The sequence below is a fragment of the Lithobates pipiens genome, unplaced genomic scaffold, assembly GCF_037356315.1.
Source record: "Lithobates pipiens isolate NorthernLeopardFrog02 unplaced genomic scaffold, aLitPip1_a1.2 Scaffold_8, whole genome shotgun sequence".
NCBI classification, from domain to species: Eukaryota; Metazoa; Chordata; class Amphibia; order Anura; family Ranidae; genus Lithobates; species Lithobates pipiens.
The window spans coordinates 471691879-471707146 of NW_027507903.1; the positions used below are offsets into that span (position 1 = coordinate 471691879).

The window sequence follows — 15268 nt, forward strand, 5'->3', positions numbered from 1 at the left end:
TTAATGTTTCAGTATAAAAAAATATAAATAAATAGACATGAAGCAATGCAATTCATGGTTGGAATTCCCTGGACATGTGGCCCTACGTAGGACCATTTAAATGGTACACAGTAGAAACTAATGGGCATACATGCATATGCTAGTGAAGTCTTAGTTGGTACATACCAACCCAATTAGATAAAGTGCATTAGTAGACAAATATTATAAACTCATTATAAAAAATTGCAACCATATATTTGTTGCCACCAGCATATTTATAAACAGAGCAATTTCTAGGCAATGAGCCAGATGAGTAAGATTAGACTGAAAAAAATATATGAATTTATATTAACATAATCATGCTATTTATGATAGTTAGAAATATCTAAGATGGTGGATAGTAAAATACATTTAGGATAAATTTGCATGGTGGGTGGCGTCTACTCTAATGGGTGTGGTAGGTTCTGGTGGACATGTGCATGTGTATATATACAACGGAAACTGGAGGAGGCCAGTCTATTACTGCTGTGGCTCTAAGGAAGAGGGTGCTCCCTCGTTAGGCGTAAGTCGTTTGCGATGCCATCTGGTCCCCTTAACACGCAATCCAGGTTGCAGGTGTCTAGAGACATGGTTCCATTTGCTGGAGTACTGACAGGCCTATGTATAACATTTGTTTGTGAGTATTACTATTGCTGTTACATTTTTTATTTTTTTAAATAAATGTTATCTTTGGTAATGGACAAGATCAGTGCGCCCTCCTTTTCTTTCTATATGTTTCAGTTCTAAGGTTACCCATTGTTCTGAGGAGGGCAGCAAGACCATTGACATTCCACACTCTATCCAAAGGGTTGGCTGCACCACCTACCTATAGACTAAGCAGGAGATTGTGTTGTGTAAGTCAGACAATGCTACAGCAATGACATACATTAACTATTGAGAAGGGCACCAGAAATCTAGATTCTGAGAGAAACAAACATGTTTGTTCCCCCTTCTTGGGATTCAAACCTGGTTCTCGTGGTGCTCTAGAGGCCCCCCAGCCCTTTAGGCAATTAGAGATATCCTTTTGGGAGACTCCAAATGTAAGAATGTCTTTCTTGCAGCCATTATGTCTTTTTCTGAGCTAGGAGCCTTTTCTGGTATTGTACAGGGACAAGGTTGTCTTTGAGACCAAGACCTTCCTTTTTGCAAGGTGATCTCGTCCATTTCAAAGAGGATATCGGCCTTCTCTGCGTCCTAAACAAGCCAAAAACATTTTCTTATACTCCCTAGATTTTTTTAGGGCCTACCTGGCAGCCTCGGCTTCTATTCACCAGTCCCTTTTTTGTCCTCTTTTCTGGCTCTTAAAAAAGGACATCCCGTTTCTTGCATCATCTTGGCCACATCAGACAACTTATTTCCAGGCCCTTAAGGGTTTCTCCTTTCCCTATCAGAGCTCATTCCACCAGGTCTGTTGTCCCTTTGGCTTTCCAGCATCAAGCATCTGTATTGCAGTTTTCAAATTCTGCCACCTGGTTCTCTGTTCCCATGTATTCTACAGTAAAATTTTTCAATGTGTCTGTTCAGGCCTCAGCTGATGCAAGCTTTGGCTGCAAGGGGCTTCAAGGTGTCATCTGAATGTGTGTTCAGGATCCTTACCTTAGTGTTTTTTTGTGTCCGTTGGCAGTTCTGTTTGCTATGTTGTTGCCCTGTATTGTACAATTAAGATAACATTTTGGTTTACCTATAAATTCCTCGGAGTATAGTCCAGGACATAGGACCCTCCCCTCTGTCTCTGGTGGTCACTTCATATTGATTAAGGCAGGCCATACAAAGTATGAATTAAAGCGGAGGTCCACCCTAAAATGGACCTTCCGCTCATCGGAATCCTCCCCCCCCCCTCCGGCGCCACAATTGGCACCTTTCAGGGGGGAGGGGGGTGCAGTTACCTGGATAATCCAGGTAACTGCACCCACTTCCGGGATAGCTCTCTGCGGAAAGGGGCGTAGATTACGCCCCTTTCCGCAAGTGCCCGCCCCCTTCCGCGAGTGCCCCGCTGCCTGCTGGGAAACGCACAGATCCCAGAGGCAGCGGAGACCGTCCTTATTGCGCAGCGCAACTCGCGCATGCGCAGTAGGGAACCGGGAAATGAAGCCGAAAGGCTCCATTTCCTGATCCCCATACCCAAGATGGCGGCGGCAGCACCCGAGTGACGATCTACAGATTGGCTTCGGGTGCCGACATCGCGGGCGCGCTGGACAGGTAAGTGTCACTATTTTAAAAGTCAGCAGCTGCAGTATTTGTAGCTGCTGGCTTTTAAAAAAAAAAAAAAAAACGCAGAGTCCCGGTGGACTCCCGCTTTAAGAAATTAAAATAAAGAAATTAACACGGTTCCTTCATGAACACAAACAGTGCTGACAGGGAAATCCATCCTGCCAGCGAGGGGGGAGGGGAAGCCGTCCCTGCTGGGAGAAGACCATGATCATCGATGGCAGCCACTAGCAATAATAGCGAGAGAATCCTGCAAGCTGGTTGTACCCAAGTTGATCGATGAACTTAGTACATTCAGCCTGTGCATTAACGGTTCAAATCTTGGCTGGTTCCTGCTGATCCGCCCAAGAATCAAACGGGGTGTGGCCGGCCTAAAAAACTGAAATTTTACAGAGTGGGAGGAAAGATGGTTATCTGTACGTGCCCCTAGGGCGGCTCTAGCAAAGCTTTTGCCAGTGTCCAATCATCTAAATTAGCAGACGTATAGCCCTTGGTCTGTGAATAACAAGCCCTGTGTTCTGTACTGTACTCCAAAGAATTTATGGGCAAGTCAAAATTCCCTTTTGTTTTACCAGGGATTTTATGCTTTGTTCTGGCTTCAGTGTGTCCATGTACCAGGAATAGGAATAAGGCTGTGTTGTGTTCTGGTTCCAGCATGTGTATGTACCAGGAATGTGGCTGTGCTGTGTTCTGGCTATGGAGTATATTTGTACCAGGGATGATTTGCTTTGTTCTGGCTCCTGAGTGTATGTGTACCATGAACGAGGCAATGTTGTGCTCTTGCTCCAGAGTGTGTATGTACCATGGATGAGCCTGTGCTGTTTTCTGATGGGGGGGGGCAAAGAACTCTATTAATCTTCAGAAGTTTTCATGTTCTGTGTCCTCTCTTTATTCTTTAATGCGGCTGATAGAACGAGATTCTCTCACATCATCTTCAAAGGAACCTCATCTACGTGGATCACCAGGTGGGATTTGGAAGTTTTTCTGTATATTTGCTGGAGTTAATATTACATTCTGTGACCCAGAACTGAACCGCAATGCTGCCTGAGCAGAATTCTCAAACCTTCTTCAAGATACAAACGAGTGTCTAGAAGGGAAGATTAGACTCCTAATTTTTTTTAATTCAGCGTGCGTTCTGTAACAATTTATTGTTACGAGAGGGGATATGTTGGGAGTGTAAAAGACATTGATCAAATATAAATTAAAGCTGAAGGTAAATAAAAAACGTTATTGAGAGAGATATAGAGGTATATTATAGAGATCTTTAAAATATACGGTATATACAGTACCTCACAAAAGTGAGTACACACTCACATTTTTGTAAATATTTTATTATATCTTTTCATGTGACAACACTGAAGAAATTACACTTTGCTACATTGTAAATTAGTGAGTGTACACCTTGTATAACTGTGTAAATTTACTGTCCCGTCAAAAAAAAAAACAACACACACCCATTAATGAGTGCATGAAATTGGGCCCAAAGTGTCAATATTTTGTGTGGGTCACCATTATTTTCCAACACTGCCTTAACCCTCTTGGGCATGGAGTTCACAGGTTGCCACTGGAGTCCTTTTCCACTCCTCATCACAGAGCTGGTAGATGTTAGAGACCTTGCGCTACTCGACCTTCCATTTGTGGATACCCCACAGATGCTTAATAGGGTTTTGGTCTAGAGACATGAATCCCCCACCCCTTCAACCTCGGCAGCAATGCTGGCAGCACCCATACATCTATTTCTCAAAGACAACCTCTGGATATGACGCTCGTGTGCACTCGACTTCTTGGTCGACCATGGTGAGGCCTGTTCTGAGGGGAACTTGTCCGCTTAAACCGTTGTATGGTCTTGGCCACCGTGCTGCAACTCAGTTTCAGTGTCTTGTCAATCTTCTTATAGCCTAGGCCAGTGATGGCGAACCTTGGCACCCCAGATGTTTTGGAACTACATTTCTCATGATGCTCACGCACTGTGTTGGGTTATTTTGAGGGGACAGCAAAATAACCAAACACTGTTATACAAGCTGTACACTCACTACTTTACATTGTAGCAAAGTATCATTTCATCAGTGTCGTCACATGAAAAGATATAATAAGATATTTACAAAAATGTGAGGGGTGTACTCACTTTTGTGACATACTGTGTATGTGTGTGTGTGATATATATATATATATATATTTATATTTATTTATTAGGGCCATGGAAATTAAAGATGAACTTCTTGATTAGTCGATTCATTTTTTTGAGCGATCAAAATTCTTTAGATCGGTACTCGCCTCTCCGCCGGCTTCCGGATCTTCAGGGAGTTCCGTTGGAGATGCGGTGACGTCATGGACATCAAGGTCACTGGACTGCTCCCCCTTCCCAAGTGCCTCTGTCTACTAATGAAGGGAAGGGTGGGAGGAGTCTGGTGACGTTGAAGTTCTGATTGAACATAATGTGTACGGGGAGGAGCTACGCATGACGTCACCCGCTGCTGCCCTACGGAACTAACACAATTGTTGGCTTTACATGCTGTGTTTTTATCATCTTTATGGGAGTAGTTTGTGTTTGAACACAAAAATTTAAACTTATACTTAAAGAGGAAGTAAACCCTGATGGGTGTTACTTCCTCTTTGTTTCCCTGCAAAGGCAATGAATAATGGGCTACTATGCATCGCAATTGCCAGTCACGGTATTTCCTTTAGTGAAAACTGCATGCCGTGACCCTTCTAAAGTGCGCATGCACCTAATACATCGCCGCATGTGCAGAAGGAATTCTCGTACGGGTAATTGTAAATATCTCCTAAGCCATGTAGGTTTAGGAGATCTTTACAGCACCTACAGGTAAGCCTTAATCTAGGTTTACCTGTAGGTGAAAAGTGTGTTGTAAGGGTTTACAACCACTTTAAGCGGGGAACACTTAGATCTTTTCTTTCTACCCATGACCTGAAGTTTATAGTCCGTGTTAACCCTTTTGATACCCGCTTGCATGACCACCTGTTTGCACAGGGGTCCATGCCATAAGGTGAGAGTGATTAGTTAGACCGGAGGTGGAGGGATTGTCACGCTACTGTGGGAAAAAAAATTACGTCAGTGCTACAGTTTGAATTTAAAACGTATTTGTATGAACTGTGAAGTTAAGTCATGGATTGTGGAAACTAACTAGTGTTGGGTGATTGTATATAGTGTATACCACATTTACCGCTGACTAATGCAGAGTTACAATGCAAGGAGATCAGCTAAAAGTAGTTGGATCTGTATGTGTGTTATAATTGAAATTAGTCGATTAATGGATTAAAAAAATAAAACAATCGAACACGAAAATTTTAATCAGTAACAACCCTAATATATATATAATATACTTTTGGGTTTTTCTTTTTTTTTCTTTTTTTCCTTTTTTTTTTCTCATCAAAAAGGCTAGAAATCTGCTTTGTGTGCATTAAATACCATTCTGGCAGCTGGACATGCCGCTGTCTGAATATACTGATCAGTGGCTGCAGCAGCTGATCAAGAAAAGTTTTCCAACATGTTCCTTCAATAGAAGTCACTGATCAACCAGGGCTCATTTCAATCAGTGGAAGGCCAGCTTCAGCCTGAACAGAGCTGCAGGAGGAACTCAGCAGGCCACACCCACTATGGCTGCCTGCAGAAAACAGAAGGCTGCGGATACAAGGCCAGTCACCCTGCACAAGGAGTGAGAGCAGCAGTGATTGGATTTTGTTACAGGAAGCTCCTGTACAAGTTCCACACTGGATTACTGCACAGACCTGGAAAAATACAGAAAACGCACCAAAATTCAAGCTAGAAAACACATACCTCTGGAATTTAGACAAGATTTGCTTATCCCAGAGTTCAGGAATTCAAATGTTTTTTATGTAAAGGGGAGTTTGTACATGATAATTTTAAGCTATAATCTTATCCAAGCTGTCCTACCTTTCTAGTTTTCTTTGCTTTTCAACCCTGCCTTTCTATCCTCCTTTTCTTGGTTTCAGTTGGCCTCTAAATCAACGCAGATCTGCTCTATGTAGATGGCAAAGCAGAGCTAAATTTTATAATAAAAATGAGCAGCTGTATCTGAACACTGAACTCCGTAAAAAATAAAATAAAAAAAATGTAGAAAAAAAGCTACTAAGGAAATCACTCTTTTAAGAAAAAAATGTGGTAGGGCATCCATATAACAATGGGTTGGGGCCCCTTTTACACAGGGCAGGCTCTGATTAGATCAGCAGGGGATTGGTCCGCTGATCTGAGCAGAGCAGGTGGATGACGGGTCTGTATCCGCTCAGTTTATGCAGAGCGGACACCGACATCTGCTTTGCTCTTTGGACTGGCAGGTATATACTGACTCCATTATAGGTTTACACCAGACTGCCCTCCGATCCGATCTGCCTAGACGGAGGTGGATGGATCGCCTTCTGTTTTTTTGTTGTTTTCTTTCTTTATTTTTTTTTAGCACACCGGATTGGATTAGAGGTAGGTGGGTGTAAACGGACACAAGTCCATTTACACCCGCCAGTCTGTAGGGATGAATTAAGGGGTCCGATCAGGTCCACCTGAAAAACTGACAAGTGAGCCTGATTGGATCCTTCGTGTAAATGGGTCTTTAAAGTTATCTGTTAAAAATAAGACACTGCTGCACATTCAATGGCTTCTCCCTGATCTTCTGAGTTTTACTTTTTTAAAGGTTGTGAAATGCGTGTTTTGTGAGTGTGTGGTTGGAGTACACTGCAATGAAAATGGGCTGGTGTAATGCTCTTTCACAGGGGCCTAACTAAAACTCTGTGGGCCCCAGTGCAAAATAGGCACCTAAAAACTCTCAATGGTAGCTACTCCAACTGCTGCTGCTCTTGCTCCTCCACTTTGACTCCTGGAAGTCTCTGTTCTTCTAGTGACTTTTTATTACCTGTATGTGTATAATAACTATTGGCACACACAGTAGATAGTGGGTATAGCAGATCTAGGCAGTTGGCAGCACAGCCCAGTTTGGTCATGGAAGTCGCATCACTTTTCTATATGTCCTCTCTTATATCTCACTGTTCATTAAACTGTGCTCCTCCATGTCTGACATAGATGAAAGACAATGACCCGTTAATCAGCATGGTTCACACCATGATTGAGAACTCTGCGCTTAGACCACAACTGTACCAGCAAGTAAGCCTGTGGACCTTGTTGTCATGTCTACTTCCTTCCCCCAGTAACATCATATGCTGTACCCACCTACCTGGTGAAATCATAGGCTGAACCTACCTCCTTTGTTACATCATATGCCAAACCCACTTCTCTGGTGAAATCATGCTAAACCCATCTCCCTAATTACATCATATGCTGAACCTGCAGTCCACATTTCTGATGACATTGCTGACTCCCCCTCCCTTGTCAGGACATATACTTAATGCCACTCTCTGATGAGATCATGTATTGACTCCACCTTCTTAGTGACAGTACATTCTGAACCTGCCTACCTGGTAACATCATGTCCTGGCTTTACTGTTTCAGTGCCATAGTCTGCTGAACCTGCCTCTTTGGTGAAATTTTATACCAACTCCTCTCTAGTAATGACACGTACAAATTTCTCCCCTTGCAACTCATATATTGCCTGCCTTCAGTCCAGCCACATAATTTACCCCCCCCCCCCCCCCCCCCATCTTTCACATTGGACTTCTTACATTAATTTGTTTTCCCTCGTGACCACCTATACCAATTTCCCTCCCTACAGAATCCATACTCCCCCAACTCTCATAAGATCTTTGGAAGACACTCTGACATGCCAAATTCCCTTCTGGTTTGCATTCTGACTTGTATGCTTTGCTGACTTGATCTGCTGACCCCTCCTCCTTGGTGACCTCTTGTGCCATTCCCTTCCCCAGTGACATCATACACAGACTTGGATATCTGACAAAGACTCTCCTTCCAGCAATGATTCAGTTTGCTAATTGCTTTGTATTCCTTGTTTTTGCTCACACCTCCCAGTAGTTTCATAAACCGATTTTGCCATTTCCAGTGATGTCATCTGCTGTGTCTGGTTGTGTGGCGAGCTCTCCATTATCATTTTGGCACTCCTCTTGTTTGGAAAGCACGTTTCTGCTGGCAACCTGGCTGTTGTTGTTGGAATGGCTTATGTCTATGTCCTGCTATCACAGAGTATTGTACACTGAGCTCACACCCACATGTCATCTATAGTACCAGTATGTGATCGGCCACTGGAGGTATTGTGGGGAGGGATGGCAGCTCCAGGCCTACCAGCACTGTCTTCACTGAGGCCTTACAGTCTTTGGTGCTGTTGGGGTGCTACAAGACATCCTGAATATGAACCCTAACTATTCCCTGGATATTCATAGAGCCAAATTCTCTAAGATTCAGGAGTTTCATCAGCCCAGTGAGGAAGCCAACAGGCTCTTTTCGGGCAAGTCTTCACTGACAAGATATAAAGCTCAAGTCTGTTCAAATTAATCAGGATTGGTGCTGGGTGTCTGGGACTTTTCCAGTCCTATGGCTTCTGAATGTGTCTGATGCCTTTCTGTTTCACTGTTTAGTAATTTTTCTTCCTCAAAAGAGACAATACCATAGCTTCCAGACTTGGGGGAAAACGGGAGACAGGAGTCATGACTGAATGCGGGAAGGGATGTCACCAGCTATGAAGAGAAGTAGTTATAAAGGACAGGAAGTTATCTCTTGAGACAGGTTAAGTTCTTTACAGTGATGAGCATTTCAACAACTCACGCAGTCAAATCTCCATCGTCTTAACCATTTTCTGATTTCTCTTTGTGACAGTTGAAAAATGCAGATTGCCATTTGTCACAAGGGTATTCGCATAATTTTCCAAATGTAGCCAAGCTTGAGTCCAGAAAAATGTAGACCGTTCTGGAGGTGTCTGTAAAATAAGATTTGAAAAAATGCAGACACCCAAGCTATACATTATCTAGAGTTTCCCACCAAGTCCGGTTTTTGGCCCACTTTACACCCAGAACCTAACTGGTCACATTCAGAAGATCTGCCTTGGTACTGGTTATCCTGACTGTCTATCAAAGCAGTTTACGTGGGCTCTGCATGGAAAGACAACACTGAGTGTATTGCCCACACCTTCACCTCTGCACTGTCATGTGTCCATCCCCTGTACATTGCATGGGAAGCCTTGATCTTTGTTTGTGTATCTATAATATTTGCTCTGCTGTTTTCCAACCCAGATAATTTGCTGTATTATTGGAGATAATTGTGTCGTATATTCTGCTGTGTAAATGAGGTTTCTCTGTAGCACATATTAATAAAATTTATCATTTTACTTGTACTTGTCTTATGAGTTTGCATTTGTGTTGACAGAACTGGGGCACATTCTCCAGAATCCCATGATGCACCAGTAACCCTGTAATAGCTAGCATTATAGGTTGCAAGAGTTTCATTTGATGTATATATTTATCCATTTTGCGTGTTACAATAATCACTCACTACTTTTGTGGAGTTAAACGGTCTGCCGCTGTGTCTAGTGACCGTCTTGTGGATTATAAAACAACTGAGCGAGCATGACACATTCTGCTGACCCCAGTAATTGTGTTTGTGGTGGTAGTTTTATTCCCGGTGAAATGAATATGTTTATCTAAACGCCATTTTAGTGTATTAGATCCATGTGTGGTGTATTTGTCTGCTGGAAGGTTGGCTGAACACAGCGGGGGTGATATTATTGCTCTTCTTTCAGCATATCTCACAACTAAATTTCACCCAAAAGAATTTTGACAGTTTGGGGTCAAAAATGAATTAAATGCTTCAGGGACAAAAAACAATAATTTACAAAGTAATTTTCTTGGTTTTCTCCATTAAAATGTCTTTATCTGTAAATTATGGCTTTAGGGTGGGATAAAAAGCTGAACTCCAGGCAGCAGGTAAATATGCAAATTAAATTCATAAATTAAATGGGACCTTTTACTGTTCATGCCAAATAATTTGTATTGCTGTTCATCCAGTCCTGAGATTTCCATATATCTGCCGCACAGCACAGCTCTATCTGCCAGGGAAGGACACCTGATTTTCTCTGCTACAGTTCAGTAACACTTAGCCCACGTACACACGGTCGGAGATTTTGCCAACCAAATCCGTCGGATTTTGCCCGTCGGATTTAGTCTGACGGATTGTGTCCGAAACTGTTGCATACACACGGTCTGGCGAAAAATCCGATCTTTCAGAACGTGATGATGTAATTTCGTTACGATGGGACTACATTCAGGCTAGTAACCAATAGCTTTGATGTAGGAATTTGATCTGAGCATGTGTGGCACTTGGTCCGATCAAAATGCTCTACACATGATCGGATTAGGTCCTTCCAGCCCAGTTGGTCGGGAAATATTTCCAACATGTTGGAAAATTGGGTCGGACGGAGATTCGGACGGAATCAGTCCGATGCATACCACACACAGTCGGATTATCTGACGACACGGTCCAATAAGACTCATTCCGACAGATTCTCCGACCGTGTGTACAAGGGCTTAGAGGTCTTTTCCCTCCTCCGGCCTGTGACTGGACAGTTCAAAGCAGCAGACTGAGCTCAGCATGCTTCTTAATAATGCATGATCTTTGCAGCACAATTTATTGGCTCCTGGTGCTGCCCTTTCCCCTCCCAGTCTGAGCTCTGCTGTACAGGGAGTGAAAGACATATGCCAGTTTAGACTCAGGTACTTGTACCAGTTAAATTTAAGACAATGGCTAATGTGATAACACATCTGCATGGATTCATTTTTTTTTCTATAATACAGCTTTAAATTATCTGCAGTATTTTATACACAACATCATAAATCACAGATTGTGTGATAAATTGAAATCAATCTAAAAAATTAAGTTAGTACAAACCGTTTTACGAATGTGGGGATTACTGGAAATCAATTTCTATAGGGAGAAGAGCAATCATGACTATTTTAAATTGGCCTCGGTGCGTTCCTTAATTCCAAAACGATTCCAAATGTTTCACCTTGGAGTAAAATTTCCCAATTCATTGTGTTTGTGGCTTTATTATAACACGCTCACTCAAGGGCTACCTGTCATCTTTGGGTTCTTTATGTTGGTGATGGGCCAGGGATATTGTGGATTCTGTACATTTTTGTTTAGGCATATAAAGGCAGAATGATATCTCATCTCCGCTTTGCTCTCCATCCTGCTGATGTGTTTGTGTATTGGCGGTACAAGCTGTTGTCGCATTGTCATTGTGACCTTCCCGAAAAATCTTTTGCAGTTTATCATATAGGGGTACAGCTACACGGGACATTGGTATCACTTAATAGCATGAGATTAACCTTGTTAATGGCAAAAGCCTTATAGAACACATCCAGGTAAGGATGTTTGTTTAGCAAATTAAGAGAAGTTAATCTCATGCTACAGAGGGTCTAGTTTGTCTGTGTAGCTTAGCTCTGTAGACTTCTCCAGGTCTCACATTTTGTTGTGTCCTTGCAGATGACTCAGGACGAGTGCCGGCCTTCAGCTTATAAACACCGCTCCGAGGAGGCCGACGTGGATGTAAGTACTGGCGCTGATCTCTTGCCCATACATACAGTGTGTCACACTGGTAATGGGTTACTATGCAGGATAAAGGCCGCAGCTTAATTTTCCTTCTTTCTTGCTTATATTATGGCTACTTAATATGTAGTGAACTAATATATATCCACATCTGTATGTACCGACAGCACTCTGATTTTATTTATTTTTTTCTCTCCGAATTGACTAATTTTTGTGCAGGATATTATATATTAAAAATGGTCTCATCCTACACAACGTAGCACACATTGCATCCAGTTTTAGACCAGTGTTTTAATCAAGGTAATATTGATTTTCTTAGTCCCATACAAGATGTGCATGGCCATGCAAAACATAGATATCATGTCGATGTTCTATACATTTAGGAAGTTATAGCTTTGGAAATGCATCAGTTTCAACCATCACTTGTTTTGTTAATTGTTCTCTAACAATTCGATTTCTATGACTATAAACTTTCTAAATCTGCAGTGGGAATATAAAATCAGATTTTGTTGCTTTGCAGCCTGAAGACAGTTTCTTTTTCTTATTTTTCTTTTTTTTTATGCAGCCATATTTACTCAACTTATAATGCCAAAGTAAAAGATATAACACCAACATGTCAGAAAAAAATCAAAAACCGAATAACTGAGTTGAAATAACAGATCACCCCCCTAAAAATGACTTGTAAACTCAATCAGGTGTAGCTAATTACCTTCTCAATGGCACACAAAGCTATTTGACTTTCAAGTATGATCAGATGTGGTCATTTTGAGCTTTCCTTGAGCATTTCAGTCCCTGGTAGTCCACCTGAAGCAAACAATCAACTATGGGTGGCAAGGCACTGTCAAAAGGTCTCCGGGATAACGTTGTGCACAGGCACAAGTCAGGAGATTGATACAAAAAAATTTCAATGGCCTTTTCAATGCCTAGAAGCACAGAGAAGTCAATTATTAAGAAGTAGAAAGTGGTAATATCCTGTTACTGGGTGTTTCTCTGCAGCAGGGACTGGAGCATAGAAGAAAAATGATTGGGGAAAAATAGTTTGTCCCCTGAAAATAAGACCTACTGTGATATTCGGGGAGGACTGCAATATAAGCCCTACCCCAAAAATGAGCCCTAGTTTAAAGTGGTTGTAAACTGCTATTTCCTCTCTATTACAGTATTATATAACCACTTTCAGACCGGACCATTTTGCTGTCTTAAGACCAGACCACTTTTTGCGATTAGGCACTGCGTCGCTTTAACTGACAATTGCGCGGTCATCCGACATGGCTCCCAAACAAAATTGAAGTCCTTTTTTTCCCACAAATAGAGCTTTCTTTTGGTGGTTTTGATCACCCCTGCGGTTTTTATTTTTTGCGCTATATAAACAAAAATAAAGCGTCAATTTTGAAAAAAACTATTTTTTTTTACTATTTGTTATAATAAATATCCCCCAAAAATATATAAAAAAAAATGTTTTCCCTCAGTTTAGGCCGATACGTATTCTTCTACATATTTTTGTTCAAAAAAATCGCAATAAGCGATTATTGATTGCTTTGCACAAAAGTTATATGTTTACAACGGCATCTCTCTGCTCAGCCGCCCCGTGAGACGATCACGGGTATCCCCGCGCTGATTGAGTCCGCGGGACCCACGACCGGACTCACAGGCATGTCCCGTCACGCGAGCATACCGGCGAGCACGCGATGGCAAGGCGGCATATTAAAATGGATGTACCTGTACGCCAATATGCCTGCCCGTGCCATTCTGCCGACGTACATCAGCGTGCGCCGGTCGGGAAGTGGATAATGTAAACTGTGTGTGTTTCTGTAATCTAATCTGTAGTCAAATACCTTTTGGTACAGCGCCGAGCGGAGCTCAGCTGATCTTCTCCTGCCTGTCAGCGGGGGATCTCGGCTCCCCTCCCTGTGCAATACTCGGATCGCAGCGGGCTAGGGACGCGACGAGCGGCGCTCAACTGATCTCCTCTTCCTCTGCCTGTCAGCGGATCCCTGCCCCCCTCCCTTTGCAAGGCTTGGATCGCGGCGGGCTATGGAAGTGCCGAGCGGTGCTCAGCTGATCCCCTCTTCTGCCGGTCAGGATCGCTTGGATCGCGGTGGGCTATGGAAGCGCGGTGAGCAGAGCTCAGTTGATCTCCTCCTCTTCTCCTGCCTGTCAGCGGGCAATCTCGGGCCTCCTCCCTCTGCAATGCTCTGATCGTGCAAGAGAGTTCAGGCGGGCTATTGAAGCGCCTAGTGGTGCTATAAGAAGGTATTTTACAGAAACGCGCACCTTTTTTATGATTTACTACTGTAATAGAGAAAATTTTAGCAGTTTACAACCACTTTTCTTTCACTTCACACTTGGGGATTCTTGCCAGGGAGAAGGGGAGAGAAGACAGCACATTACTTGACTAGCCCTACCCCGAAAATAAGCACTACTGTGTTTTTGGTTGCCAAAATGTAAGACCCAGGCTTATTTTCGGGGAAACACGGCACCATCAAGTTCTTAAAGAAAATCTGCTGCCCTCTTGCCAGAAAGTTGTCAATGGGAAGAAGGTTTACTTTCCAACATGACAATGACCCAAAGCACACAGCAAAATTGACCTTGCGCTGGTTGAAGAAGAAAAAGGTGAATGTCCTTTCATGGCCTGGTCAGAGCCCCTCCATTTGAAATCTGTGGAATGACTTGAAGACTGCAGTCCACAAACGGTCGCCATGAAATTTAACTGAACTTGAGCAGTTCTGCAAAGAGTGGGCAATTATTGCAAAGACTAGATGTGCAAAGTTAGGAGAGACATATCCCAACAGACTAAAGGCTGCAATTAAAGCAAGGGTTAGTTCAACAAAATACTGACTTAAGGGGGTGCTCCTTTTTCCAACTTATTGATTTCTGTTTTTATTTTTCTTGACATGTTGGTGTTATCTCTTTCACTTGGATGTTATAAGTTGCACTGAATAAATACAGGTGGATAAAATAAAAAGTGGGGTGTTTCTTTTCTATACCCACTATACATCTAAAAAATAAATTTTAATCTGTACAGTACATGATACAAGTAAATTATTTGTAGATCCTGGGTTATAAGCTTACACCTTCAGGTAATTGGACACTGGCAAGCTTTTGAGGACACCTCCCTTATACTGTACCTCACTCCATGAGTCCTTAGTTTTGTGCTAGTTTCCTAAGGTAATGGACTGCTTCTGCTTTATAGAGAAATCACTCTTAGCGTAAACACATTTTAAAAAACGTTATTTTATCTTTGAATTCTTCAATCTGCCTTGAAGTGTTGCTAAACCCACAACAGTAAAATCAGTGTTTATATGCAGTAAAGCATGCTCGTTATGCTCACGGTGGAACCTAAGGGGTTAATCCTCTCCATTGTGTATAAAGGCTGTTTTAGCCTGTCTCCTCTGATCCTCCCCTTCTTCCACAGTCCCCAATCCATTTCTCGATAGAACAGAGCATTAGGAGGCAGGCTGCACATGCTCAGTTTGGTGTGTATTGCTAGAGAGTGTTTTTTCTCTTGGGAGGGTGCATGTGATCAGCACAGGACCAATCAGCACAAGCTTAACCAAACACTGATAGAAG

General features: G+C 42.5%; 1 protein-coding gene across 15 annotated transcripts in view; it reads left to right on the plus strand.

Annotated features, from left to right (window-relative positions):
- Positions 1-15268, plus strand: part of PLEKHA5 (pleckstrin homology domain containing A5) — a 261676-nt gene that overhangs the window by 191811 nt on the left and 54597 nt on the right. For 9 of the 15 annotated variants that reach the window (XM_077468643.1, XM_077468647.1, XM_077468649.1 and 6 more), the window contains 3 exons: positions 3138-3191; positions 7277-7357; positions 11639-11701. In XM_077468643.1, coding sequence (XP_077324769.1) covers positions 3138-3191; positions 7277-7357; positions 11639-11701 — 198 coding nt within the window. The remainder of the gene's footprint in view (positions 1-3137; positions 3192-7276; positions 7358-11638; positions 11702-15268) is intronic. The other 6 variants (XM_077468644.1, XM_077468650.1, XM_077468652.1 and 3 more) reach the window with 2 other exon arrangements.